The 13,279-nt window shown below is 35.6% G+C and overlaps 1 protein-coding gene across 3 annotated transcripts in view; it reads left to right on the forward strand.

Moving 5' to 3' along the window:
• LOC145316771 (protein crumbs-like) overlaps nucleotides 1-13,279 on the forward strand; it is a 68,975-nt gene that overhangs the window by 53,048 nt on the left and 2,648 nt on the right. For 2 of the 3 annotated variants that reach the window (XR_013878685.1, XM_080157497.1), the window contains exons 11-15: nucleotides 6,772-7,323; nucleotides 8,049-8,234; nucleotides 8,463-11,512; nucleotides 11,852-12,151; nucleotides 12,461-12,571. Coding sequence is in view for 2 of the 3 variants with exons in the window: in XM_080157497.1 (XP_080013623.1) it covers nucleotides 6,772-7,323; nucleotides 8,049-8,234; nucleotides 8,463-11,512; nucleotides 11,852-12,151; nucleotides 12,461-12,571 (4,199 nt within the window). In the remaining variant the exon portion in view is untranslated. Of the gene's footprint in view, nucleotides 1-6,771; nucleotides 7,324-8,048; nucleotides 8,235-8,462; nucleotides 11,513-11,851; nucleotides 12,152-12,460; nucleotides 12,572-12,773; nucleotides 12,987-13,279 lie in introns of all 3 variants that reach the window. The other variant, XM_080157498.1, reaches the window with a different exon arrangement.

Below are 13,279 nucleotides of genomic sequence, written 5' to 3' on the forward strand. Positions count from 1 at the left end.
CAAATAAGCAAATTAATAATGGCTGTACTTTTTGGCAGCATTTATAGAGTACCTAGTTACTTTTAAAATCACTAAATTTTGTCAGACAAAATCAAAAGGTTTTAACGAGGGGATAGTACAGTTTATGATACAAAATCAATGAAAAGGAAAAAAAAATTTCACCATCGACTTAAATTAACTTGATTGTATTGTATTGAAAGTACTCATCCTTGTTTTATTAGGAATATTTGAGATGGTTGCATGTATGTATGTAATCTTTCCCATAAATTCAAGGACCTAAACTTTGGGTGCCATAATCAAACCTCCAAATTTTCTTAATCCCACTAAAATGTACAGAAAAATGATATTTTTTTAATTATAAATAAATAAGACATCCTTCCTTTTATATTAGGATTTAAATCAATTTAATACTATTTTATAAGCGTAAATAAAAAAAAATTAAATTGAATTTGGATGTTTTGTTGTGTCACTTTTATTTGATCCCTAAAGCCAATATCTCAGAAAATTTAGTGAGAAAAAAATACTCTTCTTTGGTATTTTATTCTCACCTTCCGCACAGTGTAATAACAGTGGATATTTGTAGTTTTATTAATACAAAATATTTATCTTAATATCCTTTAAAAAATTACATTCTTCGGATATGGTATAAACATTTAATGTTTTATTATTTAAAAATAGTTACAGTTTATCGGTTGTGAATTTATAGAAGTTACAGCTTTAGTTCCCAGATTTTTTTACTGCCACTCTCATGCCATTTCAATACTTTGGAATATAGGAATAAGTCAAAAGGCCAAAAATTTATCTAAAATAACTCGATAAATATGAATCGTGTTGATGCTTGAATAATACTTTAAACCAAAATCTTAAGACAAATAAACACGAAATAAAATGATTTCATACAAATGATGCACTAGTTCAATGAAATACAGGGAGAATGTGGACATTACACTTTTATATACTCGTTCTCTCATTCGTTTACTTAAAAACCTTTGAAACTTACTATAATCCACACGAATAATATTTTTGTATTTATGTGTTTATCGTCCATTTTCTTGATCTCCAAACTTATAATGACGTAAGAACTACTAACTTATCCTTTTTCTCTGCTATACTAACCCCTCCTCCCACAATAAAGTTTTTTTCTGAAGTAACGGAGCTGATTTTAACCCGCAAACAAACTAGTAATTGTTTCAAATTAAATTTGATGCAGAAATATTTTTGTTCAACAGACAACAATGAAATATTTCAAATTGAAATTCTTCATAAGAAATATTTGCTGCGCCACTCGTTAGTCGGGGTGTAGACTTTAATTTTATTAATGAATATTTCTCTATGGTTTGGTTTAAAATCCCCTCGAAAAATTACATAATTACTCTTAATTACGTAGCTTCCCTGAAAATACAGGAGTTTTATAATACTTAATTACAATATGTAAAATAGATGATGAACTGTTCTTGACAAATAAAGCAATGAGAAATCTCTGTTTCGTCTGTGTGCGACCACATTCTTATCCTGTCTTCTTCTAGGCAGTCTACCTTTTAAGATACAATTTTAATAGTAAAGATACTTTATAATTCACTATGTCTTTCTGTCCTTCACTCCGTAATATATGTTTTTTTAGGATAGATTGTTGATAATTTTGTGAAAATACTTTATTACAATGAGCTTCCAGTATGCAATTTACTTTGTTCGCTGGTCTATAGGTCATTCTACATAAACATATACATTTAAAAATATTCAAGACAAATGGTTTGCTACTTGTCATCCTTGTTTAACTTTCAGGTGGTAAATTGTACAATTGTATAAAGGCAATATCATCTATTAAAATATCTTATTGTTATTTAACAAAACTGTTTTATTTTGTCTGAGTGCGGATGTTTATGCTCTTGTTTTCCCAATTTCAAACCCAAAGATAATAAATAATAGTAAGGAGGGGATAATGGACTTTAAATTATTACGATACCTAAAGTTTTAGTATCACGCTTTCTAATTTATAGGTAAAATCTATGGTGACTTTAATTAAAGCAGTGTTCAAACTTTATATTTCAACCAACAATTTTACTCGACTGAATTGGTGATTATTTTATAATGATTTATCTCCATTGTCTTATCCTGTAAGATCCCTGAAGTTTAAAGCTCGTCTAAACGCCCTTGAAATAGATCCAATACCTTTTGCTATCATGTTAACACAACATTTCTGCCTTCACTAGAGTTAAAAGTTTTGCTTTCATTTAGAATTCAAATGAGATCAGTTTTTAATACGTAGTTAACTTGTTTACCATCTTCATAATTTGTCATTTGAACATTTTAAAATTTCCCAAGATAGAAACATATCCTCTGTGATAATGTTGTGAAGAAGTTGTGATCTAAATATTATGGCCAAAAGTAGATGAATCAATTATAAAAATTGTCATTCAGACAAACAGACACTAAGGGGGGGGGGGGGCAGTTTTGCCACTTTCGCTTACTCCGTGATTATTGGGCTAGGTATTAAAGTTAGACTATAGGTTATTTGGGATAAAAGTTTACTTTTGGGTAGTAGCTCACGTATTTTTAATCATTTTTTGGATAACCTCACCCCCTAGCCCCCCGGGGCTCAAAAACCCCCTAAAAATGAACCTAACCTTAATTTTCTCAGGAACAATTTGACCAATAGAGATGATTTTTTAAACTTAAGCTATTATGCTTATAAACTAACTTCTAGTTTAGAAGTCACCCCCCTGCCGCCAACCCCTAGCCCTCCGGGGCTCCAAAAAACCCTAAAAATGAACCTAACCTTAATTTTCTCAGGAACCATTTGACCAATAGAGACAATTTTTTAAACTTAAGCTTTTATGCTTATAAACTAACTTCTAGTTTAGAAGTCACCCCCCTGCCGCCAACCCCTAGCCCTCCGGGGCTCCAAAAAAACCTAAAAATGAACCTAACCTTAATTTTCTCAGGAACCATTTGACCAATAGAGACGATTTTTTAAACTTAAGCTTTTATGCTTATAAACTAACTTCTAGTTTAGAAGTCACCCCCCTGCAGCCAACCCCTAGCCCTCCGGGGCTCCAAAAAACCCTAAAAATGAACCTAACCTTAATTTCCTCAGGAACCATTTGACCAATAGACATGATTTTTTAAACTTAAGCTTTTATGCTTATAAACTAACTTCTAGTTAAGAAGTCACCCCCCTGCCGCCAACCCTTAGTCCTTCGGGGCTCCAAAAAAACCTAAATATGAACCTAACCTTAATTTTCTCAAGAACCATTTGACCAATAGAGATGATTTTTAAAACTTAAGCTTTAATGCTTATAAACTAACTTCTAGTTTAGAAGTCACCCCCCTGCCGCCAACCCCTAGCCCTCCGGGGCTCCAAAAAACCCTAAAAATGAACCTAACCTTAATTTTCTCAGGAACCACTTGACTAATAGAGATGATTTCTTAAACTTATGCTTTTATGGTTATAAACTAACTTTAAGTTTAGAAGACGCCCCCTGCCACCAACCTCTAACCCCTCGGGGCTCAAAAAAACCTAACCTTAATTAAAATTTCTTATTTGAAGAGTTAGAGGTACACTTATTAAACAAAATATGCATCTTTTTGGATGTTATTGACATATCTGTTGAAAAAATAAGAATCGGCCGCCAGGTTCAGGTGCTGCAGGCCTCCAGGTCCACTCTGGAGACAGGTAAAAATTAAAATTTCTTATTTGAAGAGTTAGGGGTACACTTATTAAACCAAATATGCATCTTTTTGGATTTTATTGACATATCTGATGAAAAAATAAGAATCGGCCTCCAGGTTCAGGTGCTGCAGGCCTCCAGGTCCACTCTCGACAGGTGAAAATTAAAATTTCTTATTTGAAGAGTTAGAGGTACACTTATTTAACCAAATATGCTTCTTTTTTGGATGTTATTGACATATCTGCTGAAAAAATTTAAATCGGCCTCCAGGTTCGGGTCCTACAGGCCTCCAGGTGGACACTGGATAGCTAAAAATAAAATTTCTTTTTCATTTTTTTAAAGCAGATATGTCAATAACATCCAAAAAGAAGCATGTTTGGTTAAATAAGTGTACCTCTAACTCTTCAAATAAGAAATTTTAATTTTCACCTGTTGAGAGTGGACCTGGAGGCCTGCAGCACCTGAACCTGGAGGCCGATTCTAATTTTTTCATCAGATATGTCTATAAAATTTAAAAAGATGCATATTTGGTTTAATAAGTGTACCTCTAACTCTTCAAATAAGAAATTTTAATTTTTACCTGTCTCCAGATTAGACCTGGAGGCCGATTCTAATTTTTTCAGCAGATATGTCAATAACATCCAAAAAGATGCATATTTTGTTTAATAAGTGTACCTCTAACTCTTCAAATAAGAAATTTTTATTTTACCTGTCTCCAGAGTGGACCTGGAGGCCTGCAGCACCTGAACCTGAAAGCCGATTCTAATTTTTTCATCAAATATGTCAATAACATCTAAAAATAAGCATATTTGGTTTAATAAATGTACCTCTAACTCTTCAAATAAGAAATTTTAATTAAGTTTAGGTTCATTTTTAGGGGTTTTTTTGAGCCCCGGGGGGCTAGAGGTTGGCGGCGACTTCTAAACTTAAAGTTAGTTTATAACCATAAAAGCTTAAGTTTAAGAAATCATCTCTATTAGTCAAGTGGTTCCTGAAAAAATTAAGGTTAGGTTCATTTTTAGGGTTTTTTGGAGCCCCGGAGGGCTAGGGGTTGGCAGCAGGGGGATGACTTCTAAACTAGAAGTTAGTTTATAAGCATAAAAGCTTAAGTTTTAAAAATCATCTCTATTGGTCAAATGGTTCCTGAGAAAATTAAGGTTAGGTTCATATTTAGGGTTTTTTGGAGCCCCGGAGTCCTAGGGGTTGGCGGCAGGGGGGTGACTTCTAAACTAGAAGTTAGTTTATAAGCACAAAAGCATAAGTTTAAAAAAATCAAGTTTATTGGTCAAAAGGTTCCTGAGAAATTAAGGTTAGGTTCATTTTTAGGGTTTTTGGAGCCCCGGAGGGCTAGGGGTTGGCGGCAGGGGGGTGACTTCTAAACTAGAAGTTAGTTTTTAAGAATAAAAGGTTAAGTTTAAAAAATCATCTCTATTGGTCAAATTGTTCCTGAGAAAATTAAGGATAGGTTCATTTTTAGGGTTTTTTGGAGCCCCGGAGGGCTAGGGGTTGGCGGCAGGGGGGTGACTTCTAAACTAGAAGTTAGTTTATAAGCATAATAGCTTAAGTTTAAAAAATCATCTCTATTGGTCAAATTGTTCCTGAGAAAATTAAGGTTAGGTTCATTTTTAGTGGGTTTTTGAGCCCCGGGGGGCTAGGGGGTGAGGTTATCCAAAAAATGATTAAAAATACGTGAGCTACTACCCAAAAGTAAACTTTTATCACAAATAACCTATAGTCTAACTTTAATACCTAGCCCAATAATCACGGAGTAAGCGAAAGTGGCAAAACTTCCCCCCCCCCCTTATAAATCTGCTCTGAATTAGGGAGATATAGATTAGAAAATCAATTTTATTACTACAGTCATAAACTTTATATATATAAATCAGATGAAATAAATGATAGTGCCATAAAATATGCTACACATTGATTTATATCTTTAAAAAATACCTTTGCTAGTTTAATATCTTCTGTCATCTTCACACGCTCTTTTTATTGAATCATTTTATTACTTTGACAGGCTCTATCTATGTATGAGTTCAGGTGCTTTCCCTTAAAGTGCATGTTAGTGTTAAGCACTGAAACCCCCCTTATATTTAAGATAAATTTCAAATTGGGGGTGGGGGAGGGGTGGTATCTTTTTTACCGTACCCCTGGCCCTAACCTTGCGGAGCTAACCAGTACCCAATATAACCTGTCCTAAAACAAGAAATAAATGAAGAACTACTTAACAACCCTTATTTCTTTTTTTTAAATGTGAGGGGTAGGGGGTTTTCAATGCTGAATAAAATACTGATGTAAAAGAGCTTTAATCAGATTTATAATGTTTATATTGTTCAAACAGAAAAGTAAATAGATCAACATACATCCTAGTTCTTTAATGTTACAAAAAATCAGTTATGTATACAATAAAAAGAAATACGATTCCTGGGAATGTTTAAGATGAAAAATAATTTGGCTTACGGATTCTCACTGTGTTAAAATGCTAAATAATATTTCATGCATTTTTTATAAGCATTGTCCTTTTTTTAACATGAAGTAAAATATTTGAATTTATATCTCTTATTGCCAACTAATGTTTTTATTTTGTTGTTGTTTAATATCATGATCAAATAAAAACAAAGAATGGTAAAATATTTGATGGGAAAATATTCTGTTTAAATTTTGCTATTGATTATGAACTACGATTCAAAAGTAGAATATATATCCTTGTTGAAATATATATGTATATACTTTTGTGGGGTTTTAATTCACTTTCATGTCACCCTTAAAAAAATTACTTAGATAACGTATACTCTAAAGCTTGATTTCCATTAAAACTTAGTTTAATTAAGGGGGATATAAAATGTTTATAGGGGATAAATTGATTTCCCCTTATTGAAAAAAGGTTGATATTTCTAAGCTGTCTGTGTTTATCTGTGGGTTTTTATTCTTCATCTTCTTGCTGGCACAAAGTGTTCTAATTGGCTTCCAGGTTTGTTAACAGTACAGGACAATATAGTAAAAATTAATCTTCTAGTCAATTCCCAAAAATAACAATAAGAGATTTGCATTAAAATAAGCTGCATAGACCTATTAAATCATACCTAACATTTACGTTTTTTAGGAACCAAGTGCGAAAACGACATTGACGAGTGCTTGGCAGGATTGTGCCAGAACGGAGCCACCTGCATTGACGGAGTCAACAACTATACCTGTGCGTGTGTACCCGGCTACACGGGCTACCAGTGCGAGATAAACATCGACGACTGCGCCTCGGCCCCCTGTCTGAACGGCGGTCAGTGTAGTGACGGCGTGGACGAGTACACCTGCAACTGTACAGGTACAGGCTTCAACGGCGATAACTGTGAGATTGATATTGATGAATGTGAATTGGAAGGGCAAAATCCCTGCCAAAATAATGCTACCTGTCAGGATCTAATCAATGACTACGTATGCATGTGTTGGCCTGGGTATGATGGTAAGAACTGCACTATCGACATCCAGGAGTGTGCCGAAGAACCGTGCAAGAATAGTGGAACCTGTTATGAGCGAAGTAAACAGGAACTGTATGAGGATATGGCCGAGCTTCCCGAGGCCGTCAGGGGATTTTTCAGCCTCGGATTTAATTACGAGAATGCTTCTGGATACATTTGTAACTGTCTGCCTGGTTTTGATGGTAAGCTTTCTTTTTGTTCATTTTGTCCTACAGATTAATTCGATGATCATTTTTAAACTTTACTTTATATTCTAAATGTCTATTTTTTTCGTTTTTTATACTCAACTTTTAGCTAACTATAGACGAACAAAGGGGGAGGAGGTAGAGGTGTGATAACGCTCCCCAAACTTTGAAACCCCTAATTTCCCACCCATCAAAAAAAGCTTGGACGTTCTTGTAACTAACCTTAATTTCAAAATGTCCAGTTGTTTTTATTATTTGTATTGTAAATTAATACTAAATATATGAATTACTGTACATTTGACTTCCGTAAAAATGTCATATAACAGAAAAGTTTGTGGTTCGTGATTATATTAAAATCATTGCAAAAATTGACAATTTTTGCTTCATAAGTTGGCTCTGCCTCGCAAATTATACTTTTTTATGCATCGATTCATTTGAGAATACCACTATTTTTTTCATCGATATTTGTTTCAATACATTTAGTGCTTAATTCTTTGTGGTAACTATGTGTGTATATGTTTTACAATATATATGCAAATTTAGTATTTTTATTTCTCGGTTAGTAGTGGTAAAATATTTAGGTATTTTAAAATATACCAAACTTCACTGACATTCAAAACTTAAAGTATATTTTAAAGTGATATTTCAATAATTATACATTTTTGTAAATAATGTAAAAATTTATCTGTTGTCCTTGTTTCATATTTTGTTTGTCCTTCCAGGTGTTAACTGTGAAATTGACATTGACGAGTGCGAGTCCCAGCCCTGTCAGAACGGGGCAACCTGTCTGGATGGAATTAATGAGTTTACATGCGATTGTAAGCCAGGGTTTGAGGGAGAACGGTGCCAGATTGAAATTAATGAATGTGAGAAGTATGACCCTTGTGAAAATGATGCCTTGTGTAACGGTAAGTATTTATATTAGACTAAGTTTCATTTAGGAACGTAAACATTAGTATAATGAATATTTTTTTACCTAACTTGTAAAGAAAACATTTATGTAAAACAATAGGTATAATATATTTTTTAGTTGAAAAAATAATAATTGTATTTGTCTAACTTGTTTGTTGTTATTTTTTTGTTAGTCCTTTATACAAATCTTGATTGGATTGAATTCTAATTTCATTCTTTTTTAGATATGGTGGCCGACTACCAGTGCGTCTGCAAAGATGGTTTTGGCGGCAAAAATTGTTCCGTGCCTCTGATTGGCTGCGAAGAAGTGACGTGTCTGAACGGTGGAACCTGCCAGCCGTGGTTGGTTGGGGAAGGCGACCATCGCGGCAACTGTTCCTGTATGCCAGGATTTGATGGCGATGTGTGCCAGATTACAACAACTTTCTCATTTAAAGGAGACTCCCACGTGTCTGTGGACTCCAACAGAACTGAAGGATTTGAACTTTCTTTACGCTTCAGAACCACACTGTATAATGGCTTAGTAGCTGTCGGTCACAGTCCATCATTTTTCAGACTTGCTCTGTTTAACGGCCGTCTAAATTTACACTCCAGCATGTTAAATAACTTCGAAGGTATCTTCATTGGTGAAAATCTTAATGACACGAATTGGCAAAAAGTTTATGTTTCATTTAATATCAGCCATCTGACAATTGGACTAAATGACCGACTGCAGGCCCTACATCCAATTAATCCAGAAACTGGTAGCCATACTGCTTTCAGACAAAATTACTTTGGCGGTGTCCTGAATGATCAGACAGTGAATCTTCTTGTCGAGAGCACCCCTGGATTTGTTGGTTGTATGCAAGATATCACTGTCAATGGTATTAAAGTTACTGAAGAGGATGTTAGAGTCATGGATACAGGGGAAGTTGAAAGCAATCAACCAACTCAGAATGTTATTCGTGAATACAACACTGAAAAGGGTTGCTACAGAAAGGATCAGTGTAAGCCAAATCCTTGCAAAAACGAGGGAACTTGTACAGATTTGTGGAGAAACTACAAATGTTATTGCCATCGTCCTTTCTTGGGACCATCTTGCCAATATAATTACACTGGAGCTACATTTGGTTATGAGAATACCACTAACAGTCAGGTTGTTGTCAAAGTAGAACACCCTGATGACTACAAGCAGGGCATTGATTTGTCAATGTTCATAAGAACTTTAAAACCAGCTGGAATCATCTTTTACCTCGGTGTAAACCCAACCAGTCCGATTAAAAATCAAATCATTGGCAGACTAGTGGACGGAACTCTCCAGGTTGAAGCAAGATTTAAGGACAAACCTCCAGAGTATTTCAAGCTGTACTCTGCTAATCTTGCCAATGGATACAGACATTTTATCCGCGTGACAAGAATGAAAAATCAGATGAGTGTAAAGGTTAATGATACCATCAGTATTAAACAGGAAATATCTTCTGTGGATCCTATAGAGCCAGAATATCTTTATCTTGGTAATCTTATAGTGTCAGATTCTTCAACACCAACCACAGTGCCACCATTTACATTGACTTCTCCCACAGCTATAACTACAACAACCACTACAACAACATTATCGAGCACAACTACGTCAACAACTCAAACAACTACAGGCACTGATCCTGAAACAGCAACAACTTTGACTGAGTTGGAAGAAACCACTCTTCAAACAACTGATGCAACTATTGTAACAACAGAACTTGCTGAAGAAATATTGACCAACAGCTTACCAACTCTTGATAGAGTGGTTAGACAAGTTACTATTCTACCCTATGGAGAAGAATTCACATTTTTCAAAGGAGTTATTCAAGACGTTCAGCTCAGCAACGGCAGTAGTAGAAATAAGATTGTTCAGCTATTTAAGTTTGATTTCTCTGATAATGTTGTCGTTGGGAAATCTTTGGGTCAAGTCTCTTCTGTTGCCATTGAAAAGGGAGTTGTAACTGATAATACCTGCAGGATTAATCCATGTCAGAATGATGGTATCTGCCATGTTACCTGGAATGATTATGTGTGTGAGTGTCAGCCAGGTTACAAAGGAGAGAACTGTCATGAGATAGAATACTGCTACTGGAACCAGTGCCCAGAAGGAAGCTTTTGTAATACTCTCATTGATGGCCATGAGTGTGTTACCAACGCTACTTTCAATGGCGTTAACAATACAATTGTTTATGATGCCCAGTTTACCATTTTGGAGAATATTGAATTTGAAACTGCAGTAGCTGCCACGTTCCGTACCCAGACAGATGGAACTATACTTCATATTGTTGGAGAAAATAATAATGAGCTAAAAATTTCTATTGTTGGTGGACAGGTTGAAACTATTTTACCTGTGTCTAATACAATGAAAAACTTCACCTTCGGCAGTGGAATCGATGACGGCAATTGGCACACTGTCAGTATCAACAGCTCTGATAGCCTTAGTGGTGTCATTTATGGTTTTGTGGACGGTAATTCTGTGGGTGATCTGTACCTGGATGGCAATGATACTGACCTGGACATGTTTTCACTAATGTCTGATGCAAGAGTTGTGCTTGGCTCGTCTACTGATCAGTTAGGCAACAGTGATTATTTCCGCGGATGTGCTGGAGAGGTCAGGATTGGTAATGTGCTTCTGCCTTTCTTCACAGAGGCTGAACTAATCAACAACACTGTTGGAAACAAGTTTGTTATTTCTGAAAGTGCCAACATCACCAAAACCGAGTGTGTTCTGTGCTACGAACACGAATGTCAAAACAGCGGAGTTTGCAATAATCCCGCGGAAGAATTTGAATGCAAGTGCCCGCCTGGCTTTAATGGCACAACTTGCGCTGAAAACATTGATGAATGTTTTGACAACGAGTGCAAGAATGGAGATTGTGAAGATGGTATTAATAGCTATACCTGTAGATGCGACCCCGGTTGGATTGGTGAATATTGTGAGATTGATCAGGATGAATGTGAAGAATTCCAACCTTGCAAAAATGGAGGTATCTGCACCCAGACAGCCACACCTGGAGGATACACCTGTACTTGTACTGACGAATACAAGGGCGATAACTGTCAGTATCTGAAGGTGCGCACATGCAAGGAGTCACCCTGCAGTAATGGAGCCACGTGTATTAATCACCCAGAATTTGTTGATCCTGACAAGTTTACCTGTGACTGTGCCCCGGGATATGAAGGACATACGTGTGAAAAAAAGAAAAATTTCTGTGACGAGTTCACTGCCGATTGTAAGAACGGAGGAACCTGTAGTTCTATTTTCTCTACTTTAGTAAGTACTTCTATTTGGCTTCACTTTTTGCAAAGCATTTTGTACAAAGGGGGGGGGGGCCTTTTCAACATTTTGCTTCGTGTTACCGCCCTGAGGGGAGGGGTTGGGGTTAATATTGCTTCCTTCGCAGGCACACTTATAATTTTGACATGAAAACTTTTTTAACTCTCCATACCAATATATTGTTGATAATCACCGATATCAATTACAGATTAATGAGACATACTTATAAGCAGAAAAATTAAACATTATTTTCAATATTTCTCCCTGTTTTATGAAGATATTTATTTTTGTTCAATTCTTAAAGATTGTTTAAATTAAAATTCATAATTTTTACAGAGTTACAAGTGTACTTGCGCTCCGGGCTTTACTGGCAAGAACTGCGAGATCAACATCGACGAATGTGCCGACACACCCTGCAAGAACAACGCAACCTGTATCGACCTGATCAACAAGTACTCGTGTGACTGCACCGACACAGGCTTCAAAGGAGCAAACTGTGAGATAAATATAGATGAGTGTGCGGCCAGTCCTTGTCGGAACAATGCCACGTGTAATGATACTTATGGTGACTACTCGTGCCTCTGCCAAGAGAATTATTGTGGAAAGAATTGTCAACAGATGGATCCATGTCTCCAGGTATGTATTCAATGTTAGATCAATGCAAGATAATTTTGATATTTTTTTATACAAAACGAACCAAATGTTGTCAGTATTTTGCTTGAAATTACTAAGTATTTAGGTTATGTTTAGTTTATTTTCCAAATATAATATAGTTATATGCTTATGTGAAAACTTTAAAAAGTAAATTTTTACAATCAATTTTCTATCATGAACTGTAATTTGTCCCAATTTAATCATAACTATTTTAATGGTTCTTCTATTATCTATGTACAAGATCTTGAAAAGCATTAATTTGCTAAAATGTTAAATATTGTTATTACTTAGAATGAAGAGTTATGTGGAGCTGAGGGCTCCTGTGTTCCCTCCTGTGATGAGTATCCATTCTACGCATGTGTGTGTACTCCAGGGTGGGAGGGACCTGGCTGTGATATTAAGGTAAACAATTATTAATACAAATACCTGACAATTTATTAAACTTTATAAGGAGCTTCAATTTGTTAAATATATCAGACAGATAGTTTAATAGAACAAAATAAGTTTAAAAATTGGTCAAGTTAATTTATTGACATAGGGAAAAAACAACTTAAGAACATACAAAATGTATCAATACATTAAAAATAATTTTTTTTTCTCTCAGTCCTCGAAGAGCGAAGAGTTGGCGTTGATAGTCGGCCCAATAGTCGGAGGCATGGCTTTCATCGCCCTTGTTGGCCTTCTTGTCTTTGTTGTCATGGCGCGCCGCAAGCGTAAAGGCGAGGGTCACTACAGGCCCGCGAAACAGGAGCTGACCTCGCCGAGGTTACAGCTGGATACAGTTCTTAAGGTGCCTCCAGAGGAGAGGCTTATTTAGGTGAGATACACGGAGTGGTAATTTCACGGAGAAGGGCATGAAGAGACTGCACGCTATTGCTTTTCAGATCAAGTTGGCTGCACGCTTAACATGGTTTGCTTGGTTTAACAAAATTATTTTTTAAGGTTTACCTGCATGATTATATTCCTGGCTGCTTGCTCGCTTTTTGCATGATTTATTGCTTTTAAATGTTTTGCTGGTATTTTAGGATTTGGTTCAGATCTAACTAACACTTTAAAGGATAATATAATAAGTTAAATGTTGCACATCACATGGTTAAGGAAAAAATAAGC

This window comes from Acartia tonsa, chromosome 4 (assembly GCF_053477335.1).
Source record: "Acartia tonsa isolate MP-2025a chromosome 4, ASM5347733v1, whole genome shotgun sequence".
Taxonomy (NCBI): Eukaryota; Metazoa; Arthropoda; class Copepoda; order Calanoida; family Acartiidae; genus Acartia; species Acartia tonsa.